Source organism: Ptychodera flava, chromosome 6, assembly GCF_041260155.1.
Source record: "Ptychodera flava strain L36383 chromosome 6, AS_Pfla_20210202, whole genome shotgun sequence".
Taxonomy (NCBI): Eukaryota; Metazoa; Hemichordata; class Enteropneusta; family Ptychoderidae; genus Ptychodera; species Ptychodera flava.
In genome coordinates this window covers 21,350,962-21,377,052 of record NC_091933.1, presented here as the reverse complement: position 1 = coordinate 21,377,052, position 26,091 = coordinate 21,350,962, and the positions used below count along the sequence as shown (strand labels likewise).

The 26,091-nt window shown below is 38.8% G+C and overlaps 1 protein-coding gene across 2 annotated transcripts in view; it reads left to right on the top strand.

Moving 5' to 3' along the window:
• Positions 1-26,091, top strand: part of LOC139135137 (N-acetylglucosamine-6-sulfatase-like) — a 46,288-nt gene that overhangs the window by 13,940 nt on the left and 6,257 nt on the right. The window contains exons 10-12 of one of the 2 annotated variants that reach the window (XM_070702388.1): positions 10,713-10,826; positions 11,473-11,586; positions 12,151-14,548. In XM_070702388.1, the coding sequence (XP_070558489.1) occupies positions 10,713-10,826; positions 11,473-11,586; positions 12,151-12,345 (423 nt within the window). In that variant the 3' untranslated portion in view covers positions 12,346-14,548. Of the gene's footprint in view, positions 1-1,836; positions 1,960-2,505; positions 2,620-3,234; positions 8,979-10,712; positions 10,827-11,472; positions 11,587-12,150; positions 14,549-26,091 lie in introns of those variants that run through there. The other variant, XM_070702387.1, reaches the window with a different exon arrangement.

Sequence of the window (26,091 nt, the reverse complement as noted above, 5' to 3'; positions counted from 1 at the left end):
ATTGGCTGTTTGGAAATGATTCACTAAAAAGCAATGAGTTCCAGTCAACCAATCAGCTAAAAGCTTCTGAGACGCTGCACATTGGCCTTGTGTTTTGAAGAATTGAAACCTTTACACTCCGATTAAATAAGAGGCTTCCTGTTTCAGTTTCACAGCATGCAGATATCTCCCAAATGCAGTAGAACAGTAAAGTGTTACATGGTTTAAAGGGATATACCTTCTCATTCCATTTAATTCTCAGTAGATTTGAATCGTAGGGTTTCTAAATACCATCACAGGTAATGTTTTTTGCACGCAACACTTAACTTGCACATATCTGTAATGTTGAACATCCTCTCACACCAATGTCAGTATCAACGACAAACTTGTGAATTACAGCGCCTCACTAGTATTCTCATCACTTCCCTGTTGTCACATTTGTTAGTTCACATGCTCTGAGTGATGACTGAAAGAATTGCAGACTGACAAATACACGTCATGGACTGATATCATCCCTCATTGTTAAAATTTGTGTCTGGCAGATTTATGTATAACAGTGCACAAATGTGGCTGCCTTTCGGTGTACAAAATCATTGAAATGTAGTCTTAATTAAAATTTTTCAAATATTGCTTGTGTTCAATTATATTTCAGCAATCCCATTCGGCTAATTCATGTAGAGTTTTCAGGGATACTTAAGTAACAAGTGATGATATAGCTTCCCTTTGCAAAGAGCTAGGTGACTATACACTATATATGTCCTCCATCAATGATGTGTCCTTCATAAGTTTCACAACCAAGGTTATTGTTCTCTAGATCTGTGGCTTCCATGAAAGGAAGTGAGAAGGCATATCCTGTCTTTGTTAGTCACTGTGACCCTATATGAAACTGTGATGTACATGTAATACTCACTCTAGTGCACTCTGCAATCCAATAGAAATTGTAAAGGTAGCACAGATTAAGGTAGAAAGATTAGTAGATTAACCCTTTTAGTGCCAAGTCTATTTTTGTCCCCTTTGTATAATAAATCAGTAAATTTTTCTCAGATTTTTGCCAAAATTTTGAGAAAAAAACTGTAGCCAATGAAATGTGATGTCCATTTGGTCCAAAATTAGAAAAAAATTAGAGAAAAATTCATAAAAATTGGTAAAATTTTGCACTAAAGTTTTAGCGGGAGAAAATTACAGCGCTCAAAGGGTTATGGTAGTGTGCATGTGAAAATATTTCTTACTCAAAGAGCTTTAAAATGAGCCCCCACAAGTTGTAGATCAGAAAAGAATTGTAAAAATTTGAGTGTCTCAATATCTGTCCCCGAGGCGCATTATACCTTATTGTCATCTTTGAGCACGTACGTCTGTTTCCTTTCCTCTTCTTACAAAGCAGTGACCTCAGGGGGTAACCTCTGGCTTTTTCCGTCACTTATGCTTAATCGAAACAAAGCCTGGTTCTGGCTTATTTTCTTCTATGTTTCTGTTCAAAAGAGCTAATTTCTAAAATCATACGGCATTGAGCTTGAATCGCAGATGCTGGAGCAAGCTCCAGCATCAGTGTCTAAATTTTGCACATTCATTTTACTTTACCAAAATCTCGTGTCAGGCTGTAGTTCACTCCCAAGCCTAGAATTTTTGTTTTTGCAAGACAATTACATATCTGAAAACGAAAACATTTTTACGTAAAAATGTGCCCATTCGCAAAGAAAAAAACTCCTACATGTGTAATGGTGCATGTGCATGAATTTTGGTGTAGGGGGAGCCATTATTTCTGTCTCACTGTAGAGTCAATATTTCCCCAAAGTTCGGTGATTTTAGATAATAAGCTCTTCTGACAAGTGCCACTGTGTCATGGTTTGGTGTTTGCAGCATCCGGGAAAGTCAAAAGTTGGCATCAGCAACAAGTGGAGAGAAGACTTTCTTGTGGAGCACACAGGAGAGTACGAACCAGACGGCCACTACAAACCATGTAAAAATACCGGTAATATGGCTGTGAGTATTGACCTTTGAACTCTCTCTGTAGTCAACAGTTTGGGAGGGGGAATAAGGTTACTGGCCAAGAGACTTTGCCATGAACCTACTTTGTAATTGCACCAATCTTGCTTATCATCCGTTCTCTTGGTAACGAGAAAGACCAAGCCTCTGCTTCCATCATTCCATGAATATGTAGGAAAGAGGTTGCTGAGCTTTTATTGAATTGTGGTTCCTTCATCACCATGGCACCGTGATGGAACAAAAAGTTGGTTTGTCTCATCTGTAACAATCAATGTTCATGTACAGTATGTTTTCATTGAAATACATGTACTTCAGTGGTGCTGATTGTTGATTGGCTGAAAATGTAGTGCAGTGAAAGTGATGGGACGTGCAATAGAGTAACCAATATGTGATATGATGTTCAGTAGGTTAACCCTCTGGTACTCTAATTAACTGTGAGTTCCAAGCCTCTACTAGGTCCATAAATTGTTTTGGGTGTTTTATCCAATTGTTAGACATGTAGAGTTTCATGAATTTCATCATGTATTTTTCTACGTTATCAAGGCATGTGATATCCTGGACTGTGTCTGCCAAGACTCCAAAAACGACACCTACTCTTGCAGACGGACAATGACAGACAAGGAAAATTTGATGTACTGTGAATTCAATGACAAAGAGGTTGGTATGATACAAAATGGTTCATTCACTACGTTCAACTCTAGTTGAACTAAATAGTGTGCTGGCACACAATGCGACCTCAAGCACTTCTAGGAATATCAAAGGCTGTATTGCAATAGTTAACTCTCACATGTAGTCCAAGAAAATCCTGACCTAGTTGTTCTTTGACCTATGACCTATGACCTGTGACAAAATACCTAAAATTACTGGCCTTGAAATTCCCAATGCCATGGTCATCAACTTAGCTTTCCTTTTTGATGTTATTCATAATGCTTTGGTTCAAATTCTGTTGTGTTATCAATGTAGTAGTTACAATATGCGTATCAATACAGGTGTAAAAAAACAGGTTTACATTTCAGAACTGTTGCAGATGTTAATGTATTGATCAAAATTGTCCACTGCCCTCACCAAATCGGTCGCATACAGGTTCTTCTTTAGATATCTATTCTCTAATATTCTTGAGGTAACAATCACAATAATGACAACAACAACAACAACAGCAATAAATAATACTTATTAACGTCAATGAAATCAATGCTCATTAAGAATTTTGAGGGTTTGATCACAAAATGTTGACTCTTGTAATATTCATCCTCTTTCTGTGCATTTTTCCAGAGTTTTGTAGAGATGTACGACCTGGACAAAGACCCAAGCCAACTCAAGAACATCATAAAAGAGGTTGATCCCAAAGTGATCGAGAAGCAAAACCAGAGACTCATCATGCTGAGCATCTGCCAAGGCGCCTCCTGTCGTCAAGTTGGCCCCATTGGACAACATTGGTCAGGTGACCCAGACAGAGAGTGATGGCGCCCATAGCAACCTGAGACATCTAATCAGTATTTACAGCACTCAGTGTTTATGGGGGGTTTGATTCCATCAGTTTGGAGCTATAGTGTTACAAAAAATGCCATGGCAAGAGTAAAGATTAGTGGACATAGAGGGCATTTCACATTAATCACAAGTGACCTAGGGAGTCATTATGGGTTAGGGTTAAATTTAGGATTAGGACAGGGCGCTCACTAGAAGCCCCAAGAAACTCATTTTAGTTTGTATCCAAAAATTTGTGTCCACTCATCTCGACTCGGGCCGAAGCAAAATACAAACCTTGTCAGGGGATCAGAAAATAGAAACAGCATTTGTCGTCTATGGCAGCTATATTCATTTGCTCAAGTTCTCTCTTTCACTTAGTCATATAAATTACGAGAATAAATTATTTTAGAAATTTGAGTGAGTGATACCATGAGTCGATATGTTTGGAACACTGAACAATATTGACACAGTAATTGCCTCACCTTGCCCCCACCACACACGTTACTTTGTGAAATACGATATCAACAGTTGCCATGTTTTTGACACTTGTAGATCTTGGAATCATTCAGCTTTAAAGACATTTTTCCACATTTTTCCTCATTCATCTGAAAGTTAGAGAGCTATGTATTTAGGATTTCAAGCAACGTTTTTCACACTGTGCAGGTTTTCTTGACAAAGGTTTTTGTTTTATATGCACATGGCTGAATTGGTTTGAAAGAAAAACAACAACAAATTTGTAACATTACAGCTTTTCTTGTGTAAAATCAATATGTACAATCAGCCTTCGCTAAACAGCAATGTCACATTTCGGTCTTTCAAGATCAATTTCATCAAAAGCTGATTGCAAATTTGTCCTGAAACAAGAATATGAAAACAAAGTTTTATTTCAAATTTAACGAGAGAAAATATCTTGGAAGCATCATATCCACAACTGTGTATTCTTTTTCATGTAATTTCTTCAACAGTTTTGAGTAATGTACCTGCAAATGCTATGGCTTTAGGTTGTTAGTCCCCACGGACACCGTCCGGGGGGACTTATAGGTTTGGTCATGTCCGTGCGTGCGTGCGTCCGTCCGTGCGTCCGTCCGTTCACGCAGATATCTCAGAGATGCCTGGAGCGATTTCATTCAAACTTGGTACAAGGATTACTTCATATGTCATACAGATGCACGTCGATTTGTTTTGTGATGCGATCCAATATGGCTGCCAGGCGGCCATTTTATTACGATTTTTTCATGTACAGAGCCATAACTCAGGCATGTTTCAACTGATTTTATTCAAAGTTGGTACAAGGACATTGACCAATGTCATAGATATGCATGTCAATTTTTTTTGTGATACGATCCAATATGGCCGCCAGGCAGCCATTTTATTACGATTTTTTCATATACAGAGCCATGACTCAGACATGTTTTAACCGATTTTATTCAAAGTTGGTACAAGGACATTGACCAATGCCATAGATATGCACGTCAATTTGTTTTGTGATACGATCCAATATGGCCGCAAGGCGGCCATTTTGTTACGATTTTTTCATGTACAGAGCCATAACTCAGGCATAACTCAACCGATTTTATTCAAACTTGGTACAAGGATATTGACCTATGTCATGAACATGCACATTGATTTGTTATGTGATACGATCCAATATGGCCGCCGTGTGGCCATTTTATCACATTTTTTCATGTCCAGAACCATAACTCAGACATGTATCAAGTGAATTTATTCAAAGTTGGTACAAGGAGATTCACCAATGTCATACATATGCACATTAATTTGTTTTGGTGATACGATCCAATATGGCTGCTGTGCGGCCATTTTGTTATGATTTTTTCATGTACAAGCCATAACTCAGGCATATCTCAACCAATTTTAATCAAATTTGCTACAAGGACATTGACCTATGTCATACATATGCACATATATTTGTTTTGTGATACGATCCAATATGGCCACCGTGTGGCCATTTTATTACGATTTTTCCATGTCCTGAACTACAACTCACACATGTATCAAGCGAATTTATTCAAAAGTATTTTTATCACAGACCTAATGAAGAGGACTCTATCCTCTCTGAGGACCTGTATCAAAGTACCCATTAACAAGTGGGGACTGTGTCATCAACGATGACTTGTTGCTGTAACATTTGGTGTACATATTTTATTGTCAGTACAAGGCACTTGAGTATTAAAACAGGGAGGCGACCCAGTTACTGTCAATTTGCATATATCCATATATGGTAAGAGTGGCATGTCAGCCATGTTCATTCATGGAACATCACTTACATTTTGCATTTGGGGACATTGTTTGGATGGGCCAAAAAGTGAAAATCAGTGATTTGCAAAGTAAGTACTTGTGTGGAATTCCTTCAATCTTAATCCTGCCAGGACTCTCACTTTCCCATGTGTTGAGTCAGTGAAAATCTGTATTGAATGAAAATTTGTACGTTCTTTTGCATATACTTTGTATGGTACTGTGCTATAGCAGGTTTGGTCAATATAAATCATGTTTTCAGTATCTATGCTTTCAAGGGGCTTGAAATGTTCAATCCATCATCAAAATGCAGCATATAGGACATGTTATGCCTCACTGGTTTTAACCAGCTTGACTCGATTGTGACGTGTAGTCTTGGCATGATAAGGGTAAATTTAGGACTCATGTCATCATCGTAATTGTTATCAACACCTACATGTACTTTACAAGATGGGCTTACAATAAGAGCACATCTTTTAGTTTGAGGCTGAAGTTCCCATACCACTGTCCAGCAACGTGGTGAATAAACGAGCACATGACATCATCATCATTGTTCCCAGTGATAGTCTTACCCCTCACTCACCTTCCATTATGTTGTGTAGCAGCAATTTACGAAACAAAAGTTCACACTGTCATTATCCGAGAAAAGTAAAACACGCTCCTCTGCAATCATAGAGGGACAATAACTGTAGCATGTAATAATATTTCAGTACTTTTTTTATGGAACAAGTATGTTTTCTCATCCCTCTTCTTCAAGTATGTTGCAAATAGTAATTTTTGGCTTTGCCAACATTACGCTTTTCGTACAATATATGATTGTGTACAATATGCGGTAGATTCTTGTCCAGACTGAAATTCAGTTGTTAAAAATGACAGCAGACAGTTGCTTGAGTAGGCAAGCATAATACAAGCTGTATTAATGAGTTGAACACTGGGCTTCTCAATGACAGGAGGTAGGAGGACAAGAAACAGTGTTTTGTAGACATGACAAAAGTAATGGAACATACATACAGAGCGATAGCGAATGGAGCTTCTTGAAACATCCACCAAATTGTTTATTTCCAGAAGATTTATTTCTAGCTTCTCAGAGCTTCTACAGTCACTATAGGATGCTATCTATAATTAGTTTGTTGTGAGAAGGGCTTGGATAGGTAAGCATGTCAATTTCAGACCCAGTAGCCAATCTGAAAGAGCCTTTTGCAATTGATGAAATTTTAACTGCTGCCACATTCTGCAAGAGAATACCAAATTTATTACTTGGAATTCAATTTGTCGTATCAATTTGAAATTGATAAGATGAGGTTGTATATTTCATTGTATACTTTATTTCACCACCATGTTGTGTTGTTTTCGTTGTCCGCTTTTCTGCTCTGCTGTGGGGCAGACAAAAAATTTGACTGACTGAGATTGTTCCGTAGCTTCTGTGATTAGAAAGAAATCGCAGACCAATCCTCTGTACACTTCTGTCATTGTAGTGTCTTTTCACAGCAAATATTTATGTATGCTGTTCATCTTTTTGTTACTTCAAAAGTTTCATATTTCTGTCTGTCTTTTGATCCCCATTTGCTTTTTGTATCTTTGAGTTGTAAGGAACCTGTTGTACCATGCGTTCAGAATCATTTATTATCCAAGAAAATTTTGTGTGAAAGATGAATCAGTGTTTTATGCAGTAGCTGAAAAATCATTACATTGTTAGTAATTTCATAGTCATTGGACCTTACATAGATTTAATGTTGTCTAATTTCAAACAACGCTTATCATTTACCAATTTCCGTTTTTTTTTCAAAATTGTTTTGAACAATAGAGACGTAAGCAATATGTAGTTCATAAACAGGGTTCTGAATATTATGCAGTAGGCATGTCAGTAAGTTACATATGTCAATGATCATTCTAAAATAATTAAAATGTGTAGATGTAATCTTTAGCACCGAACTCATCGAAGAATGCATTGAATTATTTTTATTTTACAGCACATGAAAGTGTGATTTTGCAATATCACAACAAATGTTCAGTAGAGATTACTTTTAAAAAGTGATATTTAGAATAATTTCAGGGTGTTTAATCGGACAGATTTGATATTGTAGAGTTGTGACCCCTGATTCGTGCTCTTCTCCCAGACTCTCAACTGATGCTTGTACATTTTTGTCCCTCTGTTTGAATTAGTTATGTAAACTTACTCTGAGATTGGACAGAGAGCAAAATAAGTAAATGCATCATGTTGCTAACAATTCTCTCACAGGCCACCTGTCTCAACTGTCGCCATATTTTGAAGCTGCGACGGTCACAAGAACTTAGAGTTTGAAATTATTTACAAAAGAAAGAAGGCGGGAAAAATCCAAGCAACAGTTGAAAGTCTGTGCATGGATTCTTCACATGAGCATCTGTCGTAATTTTATAATTTAGCAAGCGAGGTGTAGCAGAATTTGGTCACATTTTTTTGACATCAAGAAATATCATTTCATGCAACTTTGCCATGGTAATGATGCATTATGGGATTGAATTACATCCCTACTTATAGTATAGTCAGACAACACTTAATATTAGCCATTAGCTTTTTCCTGATGTGTCATATTTTCATCAAGTCAAACTAGAACAGAAAGGAGTTTTGTCACAATTTATTGATTGTTTTGTGAGTTACGTAGCCTTGATTTTGCCTGTGTACTTTGATAATGAGTAGAGAAGTACAGTTTCAAAGGCATGTAAGTTTCATGAGAAGATAATAAAAAAGGCATCATTTTAGCCATGTTGATTACATAGGAAAGTTAAAAATGCAGATATGAGAAACTATCATGATTTCACCTTGATGTCAGTCAGAAACATGTAATTTTTTATGAATAAATAGGTTAGTTCAGACCAGTTTTTTTTTCAAAATAAAGATGGTCACATACAGTGGTCATTTTGATCACCTAGTTGAAGCGCCCTCTAGAGGGGATTCGGAAAACTTTCATTATGGTGTAACCATGGTAACACATTGTTCAGTCATTTATGGTTTGTAACTTTTACCAGGTCAATATCTCATTACATAGTCTTTCAAAAAATAGAGAAAAGCGAAGCAAATAATTCTTGAGTGACTGTTGAAAGGGCTTTTATTTCATCAGCTGGTACAGTACACAAACTATATCACAAATATGGAATAGTTATTTTGTTTTGCATGATAGCATTCAGTTGAGCTGTTTCCTGTCTTGTACCAATTAAATGAGTATTTACAGCAGTATAAGTAGTTAAAAGTTAGGTGTGTAGATTTGGAGAGAAAGAAAAAAAAAGAAAATAAAACCAAAATCTACTTATTACCAAAATTTCTTTGTTTGTTTTTCATTTCATTTTCAAAGGGTTACTGTCTTGCAAGAAAACCGTGGGTAACAGGCCCAGAAAATCTAACTTGATATTTTAAACTAATGTTTTTTTCTGAGCCTTAACAGTGGGTTCACAGTCTACTCCCTAAGGGACTGGTCAGTTTCTTCAGCCTAGGGGGATGTGTTAGTCACCCTGCAATTGACTTTGGTGATTTGGGCGGGGGGGGGGGGGGGGGGGGGGGGGTCCCCCTTGTTTTCTAAATGCTCAATAAGGGGGGTGGTGTCTGTGTGTTCTTGAATTATGCCACAGGGTTTATACTTGCACCTTTGCATCATTCAGTTGCAATTTTTGGTGCACCCTTCAGGCGCGTAACTCTTATATCAGAAAGATATATATTAGATTTATTTAAATGTTTGTAAACTTAAAGTCTGTTTTGCAAAGCATCAAACCAGCAATGAATTCAGTTACAGTTTTCAGTGCATCCTTCAGCAATGGAACTTTAATATATCAGAGGTATATATCAGAGATATCTGGATGTTTGTGAATTGAAAGTCAGTTTTGCAAAGTGTACTAATCCTTATGAAATCTGCAGTTCATATGAAAAGCATGATAAAATCCTGATACCTTTCTGTTTTTTCAGTGAGAACTCTGTATGAGGGAGCAACATGTACTAATATTTCATAATACATTTGATACAGTAACATATTTCAGAATTCACAGCTCATTCAAAATACTGTATTCACACTTTAAAATTGAAATTCAAAATTCCCATCCAACAATTGACATATCAACAATTTCAAAAAAATGACTGAATGTTTAAAATTTAACTTTAAAAACATACATATACAGTATTAATATTTCACCTTTTTGTTTGACCTTTGTCTCATGGGGGGTTACCCTGTGTTCAAACGTTAGAATTTAGGGGGAGGTAAGCCACTTTTTTATGTCTGCAAAAATTATCCAAACCCCCTCCAGGCCAAAGAAACTAACCATTCTCTGAAAAATGTCAAAATATCATGTATTTGGCTTGTCAACACACTTAACCTAAGTTATGTGCATTGTTAATATTGAACTGAAGTTTCATGTATATCAAGACTGAAATTAATCACCTACAATAACAAAATGCATCTCCTAGACACATGTCTCAGTGTATATTGACAAGCCAAATACTCATTATTTCAACGTGCTCTACGGAGTAGACCGTGAAATATGCACACAAGACAATGTGTATAATGAGAAAATCAAACAATTCAAAAATCACTGTTACTGATTTCTACTCCATCTGTGTAATGGAATGCTATTGTTATGAGCCTGCTTATTGGAACAGTTGTTAGATTAGGCAATTGGAGAGAAACATTGCCCTCTATTTGTAGTGACAGAATGTGTATTTTATGTACTAATATTGGATAGACATTTTGCTATTCTTTTACGAACACATCATTCTGTCTAATATCTTTCCTTTTTTCACAATCCAAAGAACTGAAAATGGCTCCATAATTCCTCATTGATATAGCACAATAAAAACCATATACACCCAGAGCTGATGAGACTGTCGTAGATACATATATTTCAAGTTTCATATTGAGCTACGTATTTGACTATCGTCAATCGAAGATAATTATTTTAAATGTCAGTTAGTGTGTCACTCAATAGTAGAACGCACCCATTTTGCCCAATTTTATAATACTGATGTCACATAGTTCCTACATGTTTTCTGCTTTCTGTACTCACTGTAGCATCCAAACACAACGTTTAAATCTTCAAAATGGAGGCAAGATTTCCTGGTTGAACACAACGGAGAGTACAAGCCTGATGGAATACACGGTTGTAACAACACTGAAGATCTTGGAGTGAGTAAAGATCAGTTGTAATTTTGCTTTGTTTGAGCCACTCCATGATTTCATTGCCCAATTTTAATACATCTTGTCGTTTTCGTATTTCATTAAGATCAACAGATTAAATGTATAACTTAAAAAGTTTAATATCTCTTAATATTTGTTTATACATAGTGTGTTTATCTTCAATAAAAGGTTATGAATGTAGAGGTGGTATAAGCTAGTACAGTATGTTGCGTTTTGATGGTTTGTCTCATTTCTGATAACATTGCTTAGCACATACAAGTTCAACTACCGGTATAATCAGCCTTACATGTGCTATATGGAAATCAATACAGTAGAAATTCAATTGGCAAATCTGACGTTCTCAGTGAAAGGTTGGATCAATTAACCATTTTGTCCCTGGTAAATTTGATATTCTACTCTTCTGACACCAGAAAACAAGCAGTACAGTAAGAATGTATGCACAAATGGCAAATTTATCTGCAGGAATTTTCACTCCTTCAATTTCCCGTATGAAGTCCACAATCACCATTGATGACAATGGGTTTTTTTGGCCGACCCATGGTTGTGAAGGGGTTACCATTGATATTGATGCAGGGACCAAAAAGTATTACATGGATCAAATTTGCTCAGCCCTTGTTTTGTATATCCTACACAGGCATGTCACTCACTGGACTGTACTTGTGAAGACGCCAAGAATAATACCTATTCCTGCACTAGAACGCTGAATGATACCACAAAGCTGATGTACTGTGAGTTCAATGATGATGAGGTGAGTACATATTTACAGTCCAAAAAGCAACTTTTTGCAAAATATAAATTGTCCGGAAAGTCCCTCCTGTTGTCTAAAATCAACATTACGGGGGTGCAGATTTAAGTATCGGTGTAGCACAATAGCTATTTATCACATTATACATTGTGTTGTAAAACTATGCACAACTCAGTTTGTACAAAGAATTCGTTAATTTTACATTTTCTATTATTTTGTTTTATTTCACATCTGGAATAGACCGGTAAACCCCATTGTGCTGACCACTTGAAAGCAATTCATTAAGTCATATTCTTGGCTAAACCTGTCATTGCTATTGTTGTAGTTAGTCAATTAATTAATGCAGTAATTAATGAATTAATTGATTTATTTCCATATTTAGTCATCCATGCATTCAGTCGTTAGTTTGTTTTAATAGGTGAATGATCTACTTGTTTGTTTCTGGGTCTTTGTCATGTAGTTATGTGTTTATTTGTTTTGTTTTTTTCTGTATTTTTTTTTTCATTGATTAAATCTGTTTGTTATCTATTTCTTTCATATGTCATTGACCTACTTTGTCTTTTCCAGAGTTTTGTTGAATTGTATGACTTGGCTAAGGACCCAGACCAGCTGACAAACATTGTCCATCAGGTTCCGGAATACATCATCGAACAGCAGAACCAGAGGCTGATCATGCTCAGTATCTGCAAGGGATCGTCCTGCCGGGATGTTGGTCCATATGTACCGCCGGAGAAGCTGCCTCCTCATCCGGATTTCCACTGATAGAGCACACTTGTATAGAGTATTATGCGTGGAAGGTCTACCACTGGGAAGTTACACTGTCACTTTGTATGCTTGTGTGCTATAGCTGGTCTACAAATGCCCGTCAGCATGTCCCTTACCTCCACAGCATTATTGTTACTATAGATGGGTAGCAAAGGTCTTACGCTTGACTGACATTATTAACTCGCAAAGGTCATACACTTGACTAACACTATTAACCAGATCTTCATATAAGCCAGATGACACCAGATTACTCAAGTTCTCCACCAGGCTGGCTTGAAGGTGGTCTGTCAAATACTCAATGAGGAGAGATTAAGGCCAGCATAGCTCACACCTTCAGAAAGGCTTAAGGTAGTATGCGCCTCAAAAGTGAAAGACTGTAACTTTTGCTCAAACTTTCCTCAATGATAATTTCAACTATTCCCTAACCAAATAAAGAATAAAATCAGGGGTCACTATACAAAGTTTGGTACTAGAGAAGCAATTAATAAACATTTACCGATATTTGAAATTCAAAATGGCCACGAAAAAGTAAAGTTTTCGATTTTCAAAAAACTAAGACCGTAAAAATTTTTCTTACTCAAAGAGATTTAACATGAGGCCCTACAAGTGGTATATCAGAAAAGTATTGTAAAAAATTTGAGAGTCCGAATACCTATCCCCAAGGCGCATGCTACCTTAACCTATAACTTTTGCACCACCAGAACTTTATAAATTCTCATTTTGTTTAATGAGATGGCTGAATCTTTATATGTGAAAATGGTGGGGATTGGCGTTAAATTTAGGCCACAGCAGCTGGAAAAGCCTTATCAGCTCCTCTAGAAATAGATGATCTGATTATTATGTTTCCTAGATACGACTATGTATGAAAAATATTAATTCCTGACCTATTCTAATTTTCAAACTAATTAACCTTTTATCACTGTGACTGAATTATCAATGGTCATTTGTAGTTCATTAGTTGTGTTTACTGTCTGTAAGCCCCCACAGCTGAGCGTCTCAATGTTGTGAAGGGGTCTTAGAAATATTTGGGACAGCTGTTCACCCATTGACTAATAAGGTACCAATAGCTCCCTCAAGGAGAAGAAGAGAATGTCCATAGAACATCCCGGTTTGGCTAAATGTCAAAAATATGAATGTTTGGAATGACCGCCCACCAGTAATCAGGACTAGTAACTCCAGTGCTAGTAACTCGCATTTCATTTACATGTAAATCTGCTTGAATTGTTCCCACCTTTTGAGTAATTCTCTGAAGCAAAAAAAAAGGGTCCAAAATATGGAATAAGTGGTTTTGTATGTATGTGTGCGAGCGCACGCGTGCGCGTGTGTAAATGAGTTGATCTCGTCTATTATTATTATTGTATATCTATATCTGTCAATGAATGGCTTTGATACATTAAAGTTTAATACGTCTAATTTCCTGGCTGCAGCCACTGAGGGCGCCATGTTGCCGAAAGCTTTACTTGTACTATCTATACTACATACAGGTCCGGCAATTCTTTGTATATCTATTTGCTACGACTGTAATAATCAGGATCTATTTTTGCCAATATGTGACAAGGGTAGAGTTTGAAATAACACATAGCAAATATCAATTCCTTTGAGATTTTAGATGTAAGATTTGAGCAACTTACACCATTGCAGAGTGTACAATCAATCCAAAATGGTCTGGAGAGGATACACGCTTACCGATGCTGCAAACCAATGTGTGGCAAAGTATTTGTATTTCCCATTTTAACCACAGGCACCGCCGTAGTTGACATCGCTTTTAGTGTAGTAAAACCCTTTCTACCATACCAAAAGCAATGTCAACTACAGCGGTGCCTTTGGTTTTAACAAGTGTCTGAAAGATACAGTCGGTCATTCATACAAATTTATTTTTTCATGGGCATGTTTTTCATGTTTTTTGTTGTTTTTGCTGTGGATGATTCAGAGAAAATAGCAAAGTTAATCCACTCTTATTGTAGTTTTGGACCTGCTAGTTTTAAGGGTCAACGAGTTTGAAACGGAAAAGATCAGGTTTATAAGGAAAACAACTTTTTTTATTTAGCCAACAAAGAAATATTATTCAAGTTCGTTATATCTCAATACAGCTGCCTTATTCCAGAGATGACGCAAGAGGTTTTTTCTCTATTATTTTCAGTAGTGTGATCTTTCTTATATAGTGTTCCTTGCACGGTCCCTCAGCCTTGTTCGTACGGAAGTAGTAAAGTAAACGTGGACAACTGGATGAAGTAAAATTTTACACCCCATTTTATTCATTTATCTACATGAAGCGAAGGAAAAATTAACCATCCATGTAACTAAAGTATGACCCTGACCTATATATGAACTCACGCATGCGCAACAGCTGCGCAGCAGTGCATTGTCCTGAACTAAGCGGGGAAATTCCCTGCTGAGCATGTTTATACACGTTCCGAAGGTGTACGGGAAATTCCGTGTGAGTCATCACCATCAAACTAGCCTATATAAAGGAGCCCCGTTGTCAGTCCGGCCGGCCGGTCGCGGAGTCTAGCTGATGTTGAACACGAAGTTCCTATCGGTGCGAACTAACTTTCATATCCATTCAATCCATAATATCGTAGATATCGCTCCAGCGGCGGACTAAATCCTTCTTGTTTTTGAATTTCTAGCGCCTGATGAAATATGTCCTGAATAAGTTCTGACCCCGGAGCCTCCTCGTTCCGAAGGGTTGCACCTTTTTCTTGTATTTGTGTAAGCAGCTGTTTATATTGAACGTAATAATGTTTATATTTCTCTCGCCTCTTTGATACTCCCGTTTTCCCTTGTATTACATCAATAACGACGCCAGGTATAGGAGTTAAGGCTAACAGTACCGGAACTGTTGGAATTGCTGCTATTACAGCAGAGCTTACAAGAATTCCCTTAGTAATATTAAGAGCCATATCAATTCGACCCATTAATTTATAACTTCGTCGATATGCAGCACTTGTTCTTTCTATGTAATCAGCCAATTGTTCAACGCTTTCAACAACTGAGATGTGCATTTTTACTGTATATGTAAGGGATGATAAAAAATAATTGTAGTAATATAGAAAGACAATATGGCAGAAGGAGGAGAAGATATACCACTCCAGGATTTCGATGATGCAAATTTGAATGATGATGATGACGCTACTGCTGAAACATACTTCATAGACGATGATAATGCCCTTGCAGAAGCTGATCCTTTCCTTGCTAGCCCAAAGGTCGATCGTTTGACTGAACTTAGAGCAAATGAAAATTAAGAATGGTTAATAAATTCTTAGATGAGAATAAAATTACTAATCCGGATGCACTAAATGTATTGACTATGGAATCTGAGGTTAGGGATGGAAAGCTGTATTATAAAAACCTCAAGCTGTCTAAAGATAGAGGAGGTGGATTTTATAAGCTCCCCACATTAATGAGAGAAAAAGGAGGACATGAATTTATTAGAGATGTACTCGGAGGTCGCTCTAGCGCAGAGCCCGAAAATGTGAGTCGTGAATTGCATTCTGAAGATGTGATAACCGATAAAATACCGGCTGAGAAGATGACACCAAAAGACATGGGTATATACAAAGATAAACTGACAGAGTTACGGCAAGATGCTTCTGGTAATGCAGATAAAATACGAGCTTTTGAAAATAAAATCGACCAATGGAACAATCTAAACCCAGAATATAGAGCTTTTGTTGATGAATTAAAGATAGCAAATATGCGTCTTGATGAGCTTTACAGTGAAAGAGAAAATCTGTTAGAGCAGACAGAACTTACACCCGAACTCAGAACAAGACTAGCTAAAATTGATGATCGAATTGAAGTACAACTTGATATGATCAGTGGGGCACATGAAAGACTGGCTACGACTAGGTCTCTTCGTGATGTAATTTCTGATCCAGATTTGTCACTTAGGTTGAAGCTGACTGAGTTATTTAAACGAAATGGTATTACAATCGCTGCAATACTGACTGCCCTTGGAATGACAATATCAACAATTGCCCTGGCTGTGACTAGAGGAGGAGGAGGAGGAGCGAGAGCAGGGGGAGCAGGAGCAAACGCAGGAGGTTCAGGTCCATCCAAAGTATATACAAAAGCGAAAGAAATTGTAAAGCAATTTGGCGAATGGTTAAAAACCTTGGCCGCAAAAAGTGCTGCTGCAATACCAGGTTTAATCGGCTCCCTCGTCAGTTTTCTATTAAAAACAGCAGGATCGGTTGTCGGATTTGTCGGAGAACAGCTATGGATATTTTTAACTGGTTTAACATTAGTCATTATAAATAAAATTATGTATTAATATGGCATCAACATGTTTGGTGAAAAGAATATTGCAAAGTTTCTTTCTAAAAATAAAGACCTGTTTGGTTTCTCTGTCGAATTGGAATGGTGCAAACTCCGACGAGTAAATCGACATATACTTCGAGCAAATCCAGGTGTCCGACTCAAAGATGATAATCTATATCATAACATATTAGCTTTCATTAAGGAATGTCAAAAGACTAACTTCTTTAAGCGACTAGAATTCATAGCTGTATTCCAGGATACTGAGGATGACCAAGAGGCTCATCATCTCCAAGAATATTGGGTTCTTCGATTGATTCGCGACACAGGTAATCGATTTATCTTTCAAGCAGACGGAAATATTTACGTAAAGATGTGATTTTTTCTTCTAAGTCATTATATACACGAAGTGAAACTTAATTTTCTTTTTTTTCTTCTACTATATACATTACACGAAAAATGGGGTACGATAGAACATTATCACCGACTTTCACCAACCGAATACCGAATGGAACGAAGTCAGAAAGAACTCATCATGTGATTGCTCATAATCCAAGTGAGGCAGATCCAGGCCAGACACTTATCATACGATGTCCGAAGTTAGAAAGCGGAGTACTCTTAGTTCCAGATACTTTCGACCTGGTTTTTGATCTCGAAGTAATGGGAGATGAATATAACCGAGTAGTACAAAATGTTGCAAAAAATTTGGTGGAGCGTATGAAACTCACATTTGAGGGTCAGACACTTTTCGATTTGAATAAATATAACCTTATTGAATGTTATCGCGATCTCTTCAAACATAAAAAGGAGAGAACGAACATGACACTGTACGGAATTCAGAACGAAAATCTAAGAAAATTGAGAAGTGTTGCGAAAGATGCAGATGCCGCCGTCGTGGGTGATATTTTACTTCTCAACACATATAGAACAAAATATGCTATTCGTCTCACTCATCCCCTCATAACAGGTCATGGAGTTGCATATCCAAAAGCGTTAGGGAGTCATATTGAATGGGAAATTACGTTGGCCCCCGCCTCCCATTACTTGTTAGTAATCAGGTTGTTACAGCCAATTATAAATTAAAAAACATTCAAATGGAATACGAAACAATTTCTGACCTCAATCTCGCGAGGTCAACTGCTGGTTATTACAACGGTGGAAAAAGTTACCTTTACGAGCATATACATTATTTTAGAACAATCCCATTCAAAGAATCGGACACGGTTATCAATGAAATATAAATGTACCACGACGTAGCATTAGAGGTATCGCTATACTCTTCACTAAAAATCAGAATCAGGCAGAACTGAACAGTGAACTTTTCTTTAACCCATCCATTGAATCTGTGTCTGTATCAATCGAAGGCATTGCAAATAAAGTGTACGCTCAGAAGATGATACCAAGACAATTTTGGCGAGAGGTGCGACGGTATTTTGCTGAAGATAAAGATTGGTGTGAAATTGATATAGATGAGGTCGATTATTTGAAGAATAAATTCTGTCTGTTTATCGATCTGCGTAGTTTTAAAGATATTGAGTTTCATGGAAATGGTCTTAGAGTAATGAACACAAAGGACGGAATTCAACTTGAGATCCTGAAGAAAGATACCGCGGGGGGTGGCGATGACGCTCACAATGATAATATATTTGCCCACATTTATGTTATCAGTGATGCCCAGGTCACTGTTGAAAATAGTAGATTAAAGTCTTTACAATATTAACCATAACCATGACCCGTCGTCCGTCCTATCGGCCATGTTTCTGCCAGCCATTCGCCCGTGTCTGGATTATATAACTGCACACGTTTGATATCATTTGGCGCCATCATGATTTTACTACGCTTTTCACTACGGATTTCTCCAGCCTTTTTCCGTACAAACTGTACAAACTGTGCCGGCTCCGGCTTCTTCCCAGTTTCAAACAGATCTTTATAATCTTCAAAGTTCAAATGTTTTCTAACACAAACATCTTTCACCCCTTTATTTTTTTTCGTCTCCGAAGTTGGAGTTCGAAAAGCATACACTTTCGAGCGTATGCCGACAAAATCAAGAATAGGTTCACCATTCAACTCATCTTTAAATTTACCTATCACTTTTTTATTAATCTTCGGAAAGTTGGGGCCTATTGCGGAGCTCATCCCACTAGTATCATATATAGACTTCTCACCATTCTTTTCCACATCTTCCCGAACTATATCATTGAAAGTGCTGACGCATGAGCCGTCCGGGTTCGGGATCGGCACACTGTAAACAAAACTGTCAGTATCCATGTAGGCTAATCTTATTCCAGGGAACTGACCCGAAAGTAATTGTAATGCGTCTCATACATAAGCAGCTTAGAAAGTTCCAGTACTGCGGCGCCGATGAAAACTGGTTTACATATCTATGCTCATCCGTTTTCAGTTCCAGTAGGGCACTGTCGCAGGAATCACCATCCTCTTCGGAAGTTATGAAAGTTATATGTTTCATCTTTGGATTATACTTCTGAATCTTTTTACGTCCACTATCCGTGCCGTTCCAGTCCGAAACAAATTTAAAGTCTCTGTACTTTCGAACATCTTCTATTGTCTTACCGAACATTGCATTATTCATCAGCTTATAGAAATTCTTTTCGAAATCTGTCCTCCCCTTTGCCCTCATTTTAGTGTTAAAGTCAATATATTTCGCGAGACATGGAGCTTCATCGAAAGCAAGCACCCGATAAATCTTTTTCAATCTCATTCCCATCCGAAGATAGAATTCCAGCAACTTGTAGTGTAAGACATAGGACTCTCTATCCATCACACTTGTAATCAGTCGACCGCCCTGCCTCGGAAATTCATAGTGATGCGGTGCTAATGGCAAATCGCTGTGTTCTTCATGTAATTCGGCTGGGTATTCTAAGTCTACTTCTAGAAAACTTGGTGGAAAGGTGGAACCAGGTCCCCACGCTCCGCCAGCTCCGCCGGCTCGGGCCCCACGCTCCGCCGGCTCCGCCTCGGGCCCCGCATTCCCATTCCTCCCACTCTTCCATCGTCATCCAATGAAGTCCGCCCGTAGGCATTGCCTGACTCATTGCCCAGCCGTAGAGATTGTTTGCATCGAGATATTTTATTTCGGTCACCGGTTTCTCCGGATCGTAACTAACGTAAGTATTCCCGCCGGCGGGGCCAGCGTAAGCCGGATGATTTGTCTGTAAATAATGAATATTACACTGGCTGATGCCGCCTCGAATTCCCCGTTGTACGAAAGTCATCTGCTCAGCATCTTGAATGAGCCCAAACTTATTACCCGTGTAAAGTAACATAGCATCCCATGTCAAGCCAGGCGCTGACATGTAATGGGCCGGATCTAACTTATATGCTTCTAAACATGTGTCGCGAAAATTTTCGAATATATTAGCAAGAAGGAGAACATCCGTCTCACAATAGAATTCCATATAATCACGAATCGTCTTACATCCAACTTCGTCCCATACTCTTAATGCATGTTCGTAATCAGACTCTGAAATCCCCTCTTCCGTCAATTCGCTATAAAATTCCCCCCTCTCCGGGAGCTCCTCCTCTCCCAGTCTGTCAACCGAGTCTAAATATTCGTAGGGGAAGAAACCTTTCGCCCTTTGAATGTCCGGGTACGTAAGTGGTACTGCCGTCCATCCGTGGTCCGGCACAGTCGTTGCCAACTTCGCCAATGACCCCATCATCAGCTGAGCACTGTCCATAAACTTTATAGAAAAAGAAACGTCTCTTATCTCCCTCTTCCCTCGGCAACAACAATTGAGGCGTGAAAAATAAATGTTTTCGAGAGACCCATAATTCCTCCATTGCTCGTCTTAGCTATGATTTTAGGCTCTGGTCCCCTCCGGCGTCGATTTCATGTAATTCTTTCAAAATAAAAGAACCATCGTATCCCTTGAGGTTGTGAAAGTAGATAGGAATGGTTCTCGACGGCCGGCATCCTTCGCAATAGAAGGTCGCCTCCTCCTTCACTACTCGGTATCCTGCCGGCTCTCCACATGCAATACAGACTGGATCACATCCGTCGCGCCGGTAATTAGAAGGATCCCTCATCGGTATTATTTTCCAATAATACGATTTAGAATAATACTCGGCCCGTTCTTTCATATCCTTTAGAAAGTCTGTAACACAGGAGAGACCTGTGAATGTTCTTTTACCATAAACAGTGGGTCGCCCCGGGCCTCGTTCCGAAGGATTCGATCCTCCCCGTTCCACCATAACATACGAAAGACAAATTGGAATGTGCCGGCCGGTCCCCTTCTCAATAATTGCCTCAGTATCTGCATAGACGACGTAGGGAGAAGGAACCTTCTTCCGATGTCCTTCAAATTGACACACTTCCTTAGGAAAATCTGGCTGGGCAGTGTCTGTTCCACAGTATACCTGATGTTTTTCTAATTCTTCTGTTGACTTAAAACCTCTTTTACAAACCATACAAATACACTTCCGTCTGCGCTCATTCTTTCGATTAGTACGAGAATTACGAAGGCGATTTTCCGCAGTAATTGGTACGAAGTGAGAACGGCCGCCGTCTTCGCCAACTATCAGTAAGATATTTGCTATTTGATTCCTATCGGCTTCGGAACGGGCTCCGCCTTCCGTTCCATCAGGGGCTCCGCCAGGGGCACTATATAACACAGTTATGTCGGACGGGGGAGCGGGATCATTTTCGTAGATCTGAAATACTTGAAGTTTGATGCCTGGATTTTGCTGCTCGAAGCGCCTGAATACAGTCATATCGGCGGGCGTAGGAAAGGGAATACCTTCCCAACAGTAGTCAGCAATAAATGGAGCGTACGTATTCCATTTTCTCCTTACCTGACCACATTTCTTTTCACGAAACTCGGGGTCGGCCAACTTTAAACTTGCTACGATGGCGTATTGAAAACAGTTCTCGCTGCCCGAAGGTAGCACCAGATCGCTAACACAATGCTTATTTTTTAACCATCTGGGAAGTTGGACTGCGCAGCCCCAGCCCCGAGTAAAACTTCTACTAGAATTACTTCAAAATTAAGTATCTCCTCGAGAACGAGACCAGAACCCTCAACATTTTCAATTGTATCAAGCATAAGGTCGTAGCGATCTATTAATTGTTGCCCCACATCCGATCCCGATCCTCTTACATCTTTTGTGTATGTATCTTTTAATTTAACATACAATGTACGCGGTTGTGTATTACCAGTTTTCGGATCCGTAATTTGACTTCCATTTCGGTATAAACAGAGTACATCTTTCGTTCCGTTTCTTTGACCATACCTTCAATATCCACCAGCTCCCCGATATCCTCGACTCGCTTGACTTCAGGAAATTCTTTTCGTAAAACTGCTCCCTTGAATGCTCATGTAATCGATGGGCCATAATAATCTTTATGATATATACTATCCTAAACATAATAATCTTTATGATATATACTATCCTAAAATTTTTTAAAATGAAAAATAATTATTTTATGATAGGTCATCAAAATCCACTATAATATTTTTGTCAGCATTTATTTGTTTATATATCTCACCTAATCTTTCTAAGTCGACTATTTCTTCCGCATCTTGAATTTCTGGTTTATTAGGTGCAGCACAAAATATTAATCTCTCAACAGTGAAAGAAAGGCCACGCTTACTTAAGCGCGGTTTAAATGCTAAGAATTCTATCTTACTACCTTTCCGGATATTACGAGGTACAATAGCAGGATTTTCTCGGACTGGTAGTAACGGACTCACTGTTTTAAAACCGCAGTCAATTTCTTGAACCATATCAATACATGTAGCGAAATCGTGATTTCTCCCTCTCCCTCCCCCTCTTTTAAATCGAAATTTAAAATACGCCACGCCCTGTGTCTCGCTCCCTCGCTTCTGATACACTTTAGATGGATTGTAAAATCCAGTAGTATTCTTGGAGTGAGCGGCCAGGCTTGCAGCATAACTTTTAGCAGTGCTTGCATCGAAACTTTCACCTAGGGTACGGAATACTATTAAATCGGTAAACTTTTGAAGACTCGGTTGCCAACGGACACACATTTCATCGCATGTAGCAGGATCTTTAGAACCGTACTTAGGTCCGATGGGGAAAACCACTTCTAGCTCACTGTCTACATATATAATAGGATCTACATATTCACCAAATACTAATTTGCCTCCATCATCAATTTTGATGTTTTCTCCGGTTTCAAGTATTTTTATTGCATCTGAAATAGAAAGGATTGTCATTGTCTTATCGTATATATCTTAATAAAAAAAAAATTTTTAAAAAAATTTCTATGATATAGTATCCCCAAAATGTCATACATATTCATAAATGGACCAACTGGAAGTGGTAAGAGTTACGATGCAGTAAATTTGTCTGCGTCTCACGTACCAGAATTTGACACTAGTTTTTCTAGCAACATTGCCGACTTTTATAATGGCGCCACGTTTCGATTGCCGATTTTCAGAATCAGTTTATAGAACATACTCTTAGTTTACAATGTCGGGCTGGGAAAGATCCTTCGGAACGCTACATTATTTGTGACTCTTCCATAATTCAACATCTGACTTTTTCTCGAATCCGGGGCGTTTCCACGGAGTGGGAAGAAAAAAAGATTGTTTCTAGAGCATTTGACCATTTGCATAGTTTCATTATCATATTCAAAGATATGCCTTGGGATTATTGCAGGCGGAATGTGTTGACTCGAGCCAGGTCGTACGAAATAACCGCCTTAAAGAACTAGAAGAGATTCACAACAAGTTCAAACAGACTTTCTTAGAAATTTGCCACGACTACAGGCTTCCATGTTTGGTAATTAGTCAGCCCCTTACGCCTGAAGTTCTCAAGAATATACTTAATCCAACAATTGATACCGAGACAGTCGGACCAGTAGAATATCCACGAGCTTTTGACTTTGGAATTGCATGGAGCGGCGGCAGCCAGGGATTTTAATAGACGGTTTCGAGGAGGAGGAACTTGAAAAAGCTTATTATCCACCTGGTCAAGAACAACTAGAACAACGTCGAGTCTCACTCAAGAACCTACACAAACTTCTTAATGCTTGTGAAACAGTGTGTGCTTATAATGCTCCGTTTGACTTACGAGCACTTGATATGATGAAAAGGGTGGACTTTGGAGTTACTTGTCTATGGTTCATGTCAGTTGTGTACATTATACTTCAGCCAGAACTTATTGATAAAGCTGAAAAAGGGGCGCTCGAAAGAACGGACCGTGGCAACATGAGAAGTCGCTTTGAAGATCTTGCAAACTTAATATGTTCAGGAACTGAGGGGTACCACCTCATCCACATACTGCCGAAAAAGATGCAATAAGTGAACATTACTTACGACAGTACATGATAAATACTTGGCCAGGTGGGTGGAAGCGAGGTGGTAAACTGACACTTTCTTCTTTCAAGAAATTAAGACTTTTTCCATGGTACTTATTGAATAACTTTCGTAAATACTTACGTTAGTACTTACGTAAGTACTTGACAAGTACTTACGTAGTACCAGCACAGGAACTTACGAAGTACTTACGTAGTACTAATAACATTTCCTCCGCGCTCCCAACTATTGAAACTTTCCGGATAACCGCGCCATTTATCAGATAATATTTCTTTCCCCTAATTTTTTTCGTCTTCAAAATTCGTTCTACTCTGTACAGCTCGTCGGCACCTTCCGAAAGGGCGCTCTGAAGTTCATCAGAATAGAAAGTGCCGAGTATTTCCTCTCCATTCAGATCTTTTATTTTGTAAACTGGTGGTGTTCCCAAGCCAGCTGCGTACACAACTTTTGAAACTACGAAAATCTCCTCTGTCCAATTTGGTAAATATCCTTTCTTAAAAGTGGTCTTGTATTTTGTAACTCGGACACGTTCTCCCCGGCTTGAATTCAGGGTTGGCTCCCCGGCTGCCAACTCAGGACCGAATAGTGTATAAAATGCCTGCCAATCGTTGTCCTCTGTTACGTCCCTGGGTTTCATTTTGATACTTCCGTGAACGGTGTTGTTGTAATTCTCGAGAAGTTCTGGTAAAATAGAAAGCCATTCACGTGTCTGTCTGTATGTAAAGTATTTCCACATCATCGTCTTGAGGGTCCGATTAAAACGTTCCACGACGCTAGCTTTTTTGTCACTGTAGGTGTGAAACCAGTGAATTCCCGACTCCTCCAACCACCCCTGCATTTTTCGATTAGTAAATTCCCGCCCCTCATCTGTCTGAAGTTTGTCGGGCCTTCTCCCGGATTTCTTAATCACGTCTTGTAGTGCCTGTAACGTATCATCAGCCGTTTTTGACTGTATCGGCCTGGCCCATGCGTATTTACTGAGTACATCGATTACTGTTAGCATGTATCGAATGTTACGGTTCTCTTTTGCGAACGGGGGAGGGAATTCCACGAGATCAGCTTCCCACTGAGCGTCTATCGATGTTACGAAAACGCGCCGGCCCCTTCGGAACGCGCCACGAGTACGAGGGACCGGTTTATGAAGATTATAAGTTAGCTGAGTTTTTAACCAGTCCTGTACCTCTTTCTTAGTAACGTGGAGTCCACTGGCGCGTGCTGCGTCATACAATTTTTGTACACCTCCAAAACCAGTTTTCGGGTTGTAATATAATTCTCTAAGAGTGCCTTCAGCGGAGCCTTCGGCTTCAGCTTCCATAATTGCTATATTATACGAAAAATTTTATGTCGTACGGATGCCGTAAATGAAATACTAGTTTACTGAATGGCCTACTTTTCAATTGCTTGATTAGGCCCACGGCTTCCTGTTCTGACACCTCCATTCCATATTCTTTTATAATAGTTTTGTTGTCTATCTTGTTCGGTGTGTAAAATAGTACTAACATCTGTATGTTTTCCCTAAATGGTTTACTAATACTAGTATATTGTTGAGTCAGAACCCAGACAGATAGTCCGTCGTGTCTTGCGCTGAAACCAAGTTTGACTAAAACGTCACTGCGCTTCTTCATATCTTTGGACGCGGCGCAGTCGTCGAGTACTATTAAAGTGTTTGTACCGACCCATTCGTTCCGTACGAAGGCTAGTGTATCATCCACAGCATCGAGTCCGACTGGAAACACAAACACATTGTCATCAGTGAAAATGAATCTTTTATTATACGTTTTATTGTTCATGAATGTCGGACAAATGAAAACTATATATTCGAATTTTCCTAGGTACGGACCGGTGAGGAGATCCATTACATATTCCGTTTTGCCAGAATTTGTCGGTCCAGTTACAATCATGTTGAATGGTACAGTTGCATACATCGGATCTATATACTGTACATAATGTAATGAATATTGCTAAAGATAACAAACCAATTTTACCATATTCATGAATAGGGTCTGCGCCGGTCACTGCTGCTGCCCGTTCCGGGGAGGGGAGGGGAGGGGACCGAATCCGAGTCGTGTCATTGTGAGGTGACTCTCCGGGCTCGTCCTGCCACTTCACAGGATCCGCCTCCCCTCCATCTCGTGTACAGCACTTTCTCGAACTTCCGTGTTTATATCACCATTCACCCCGA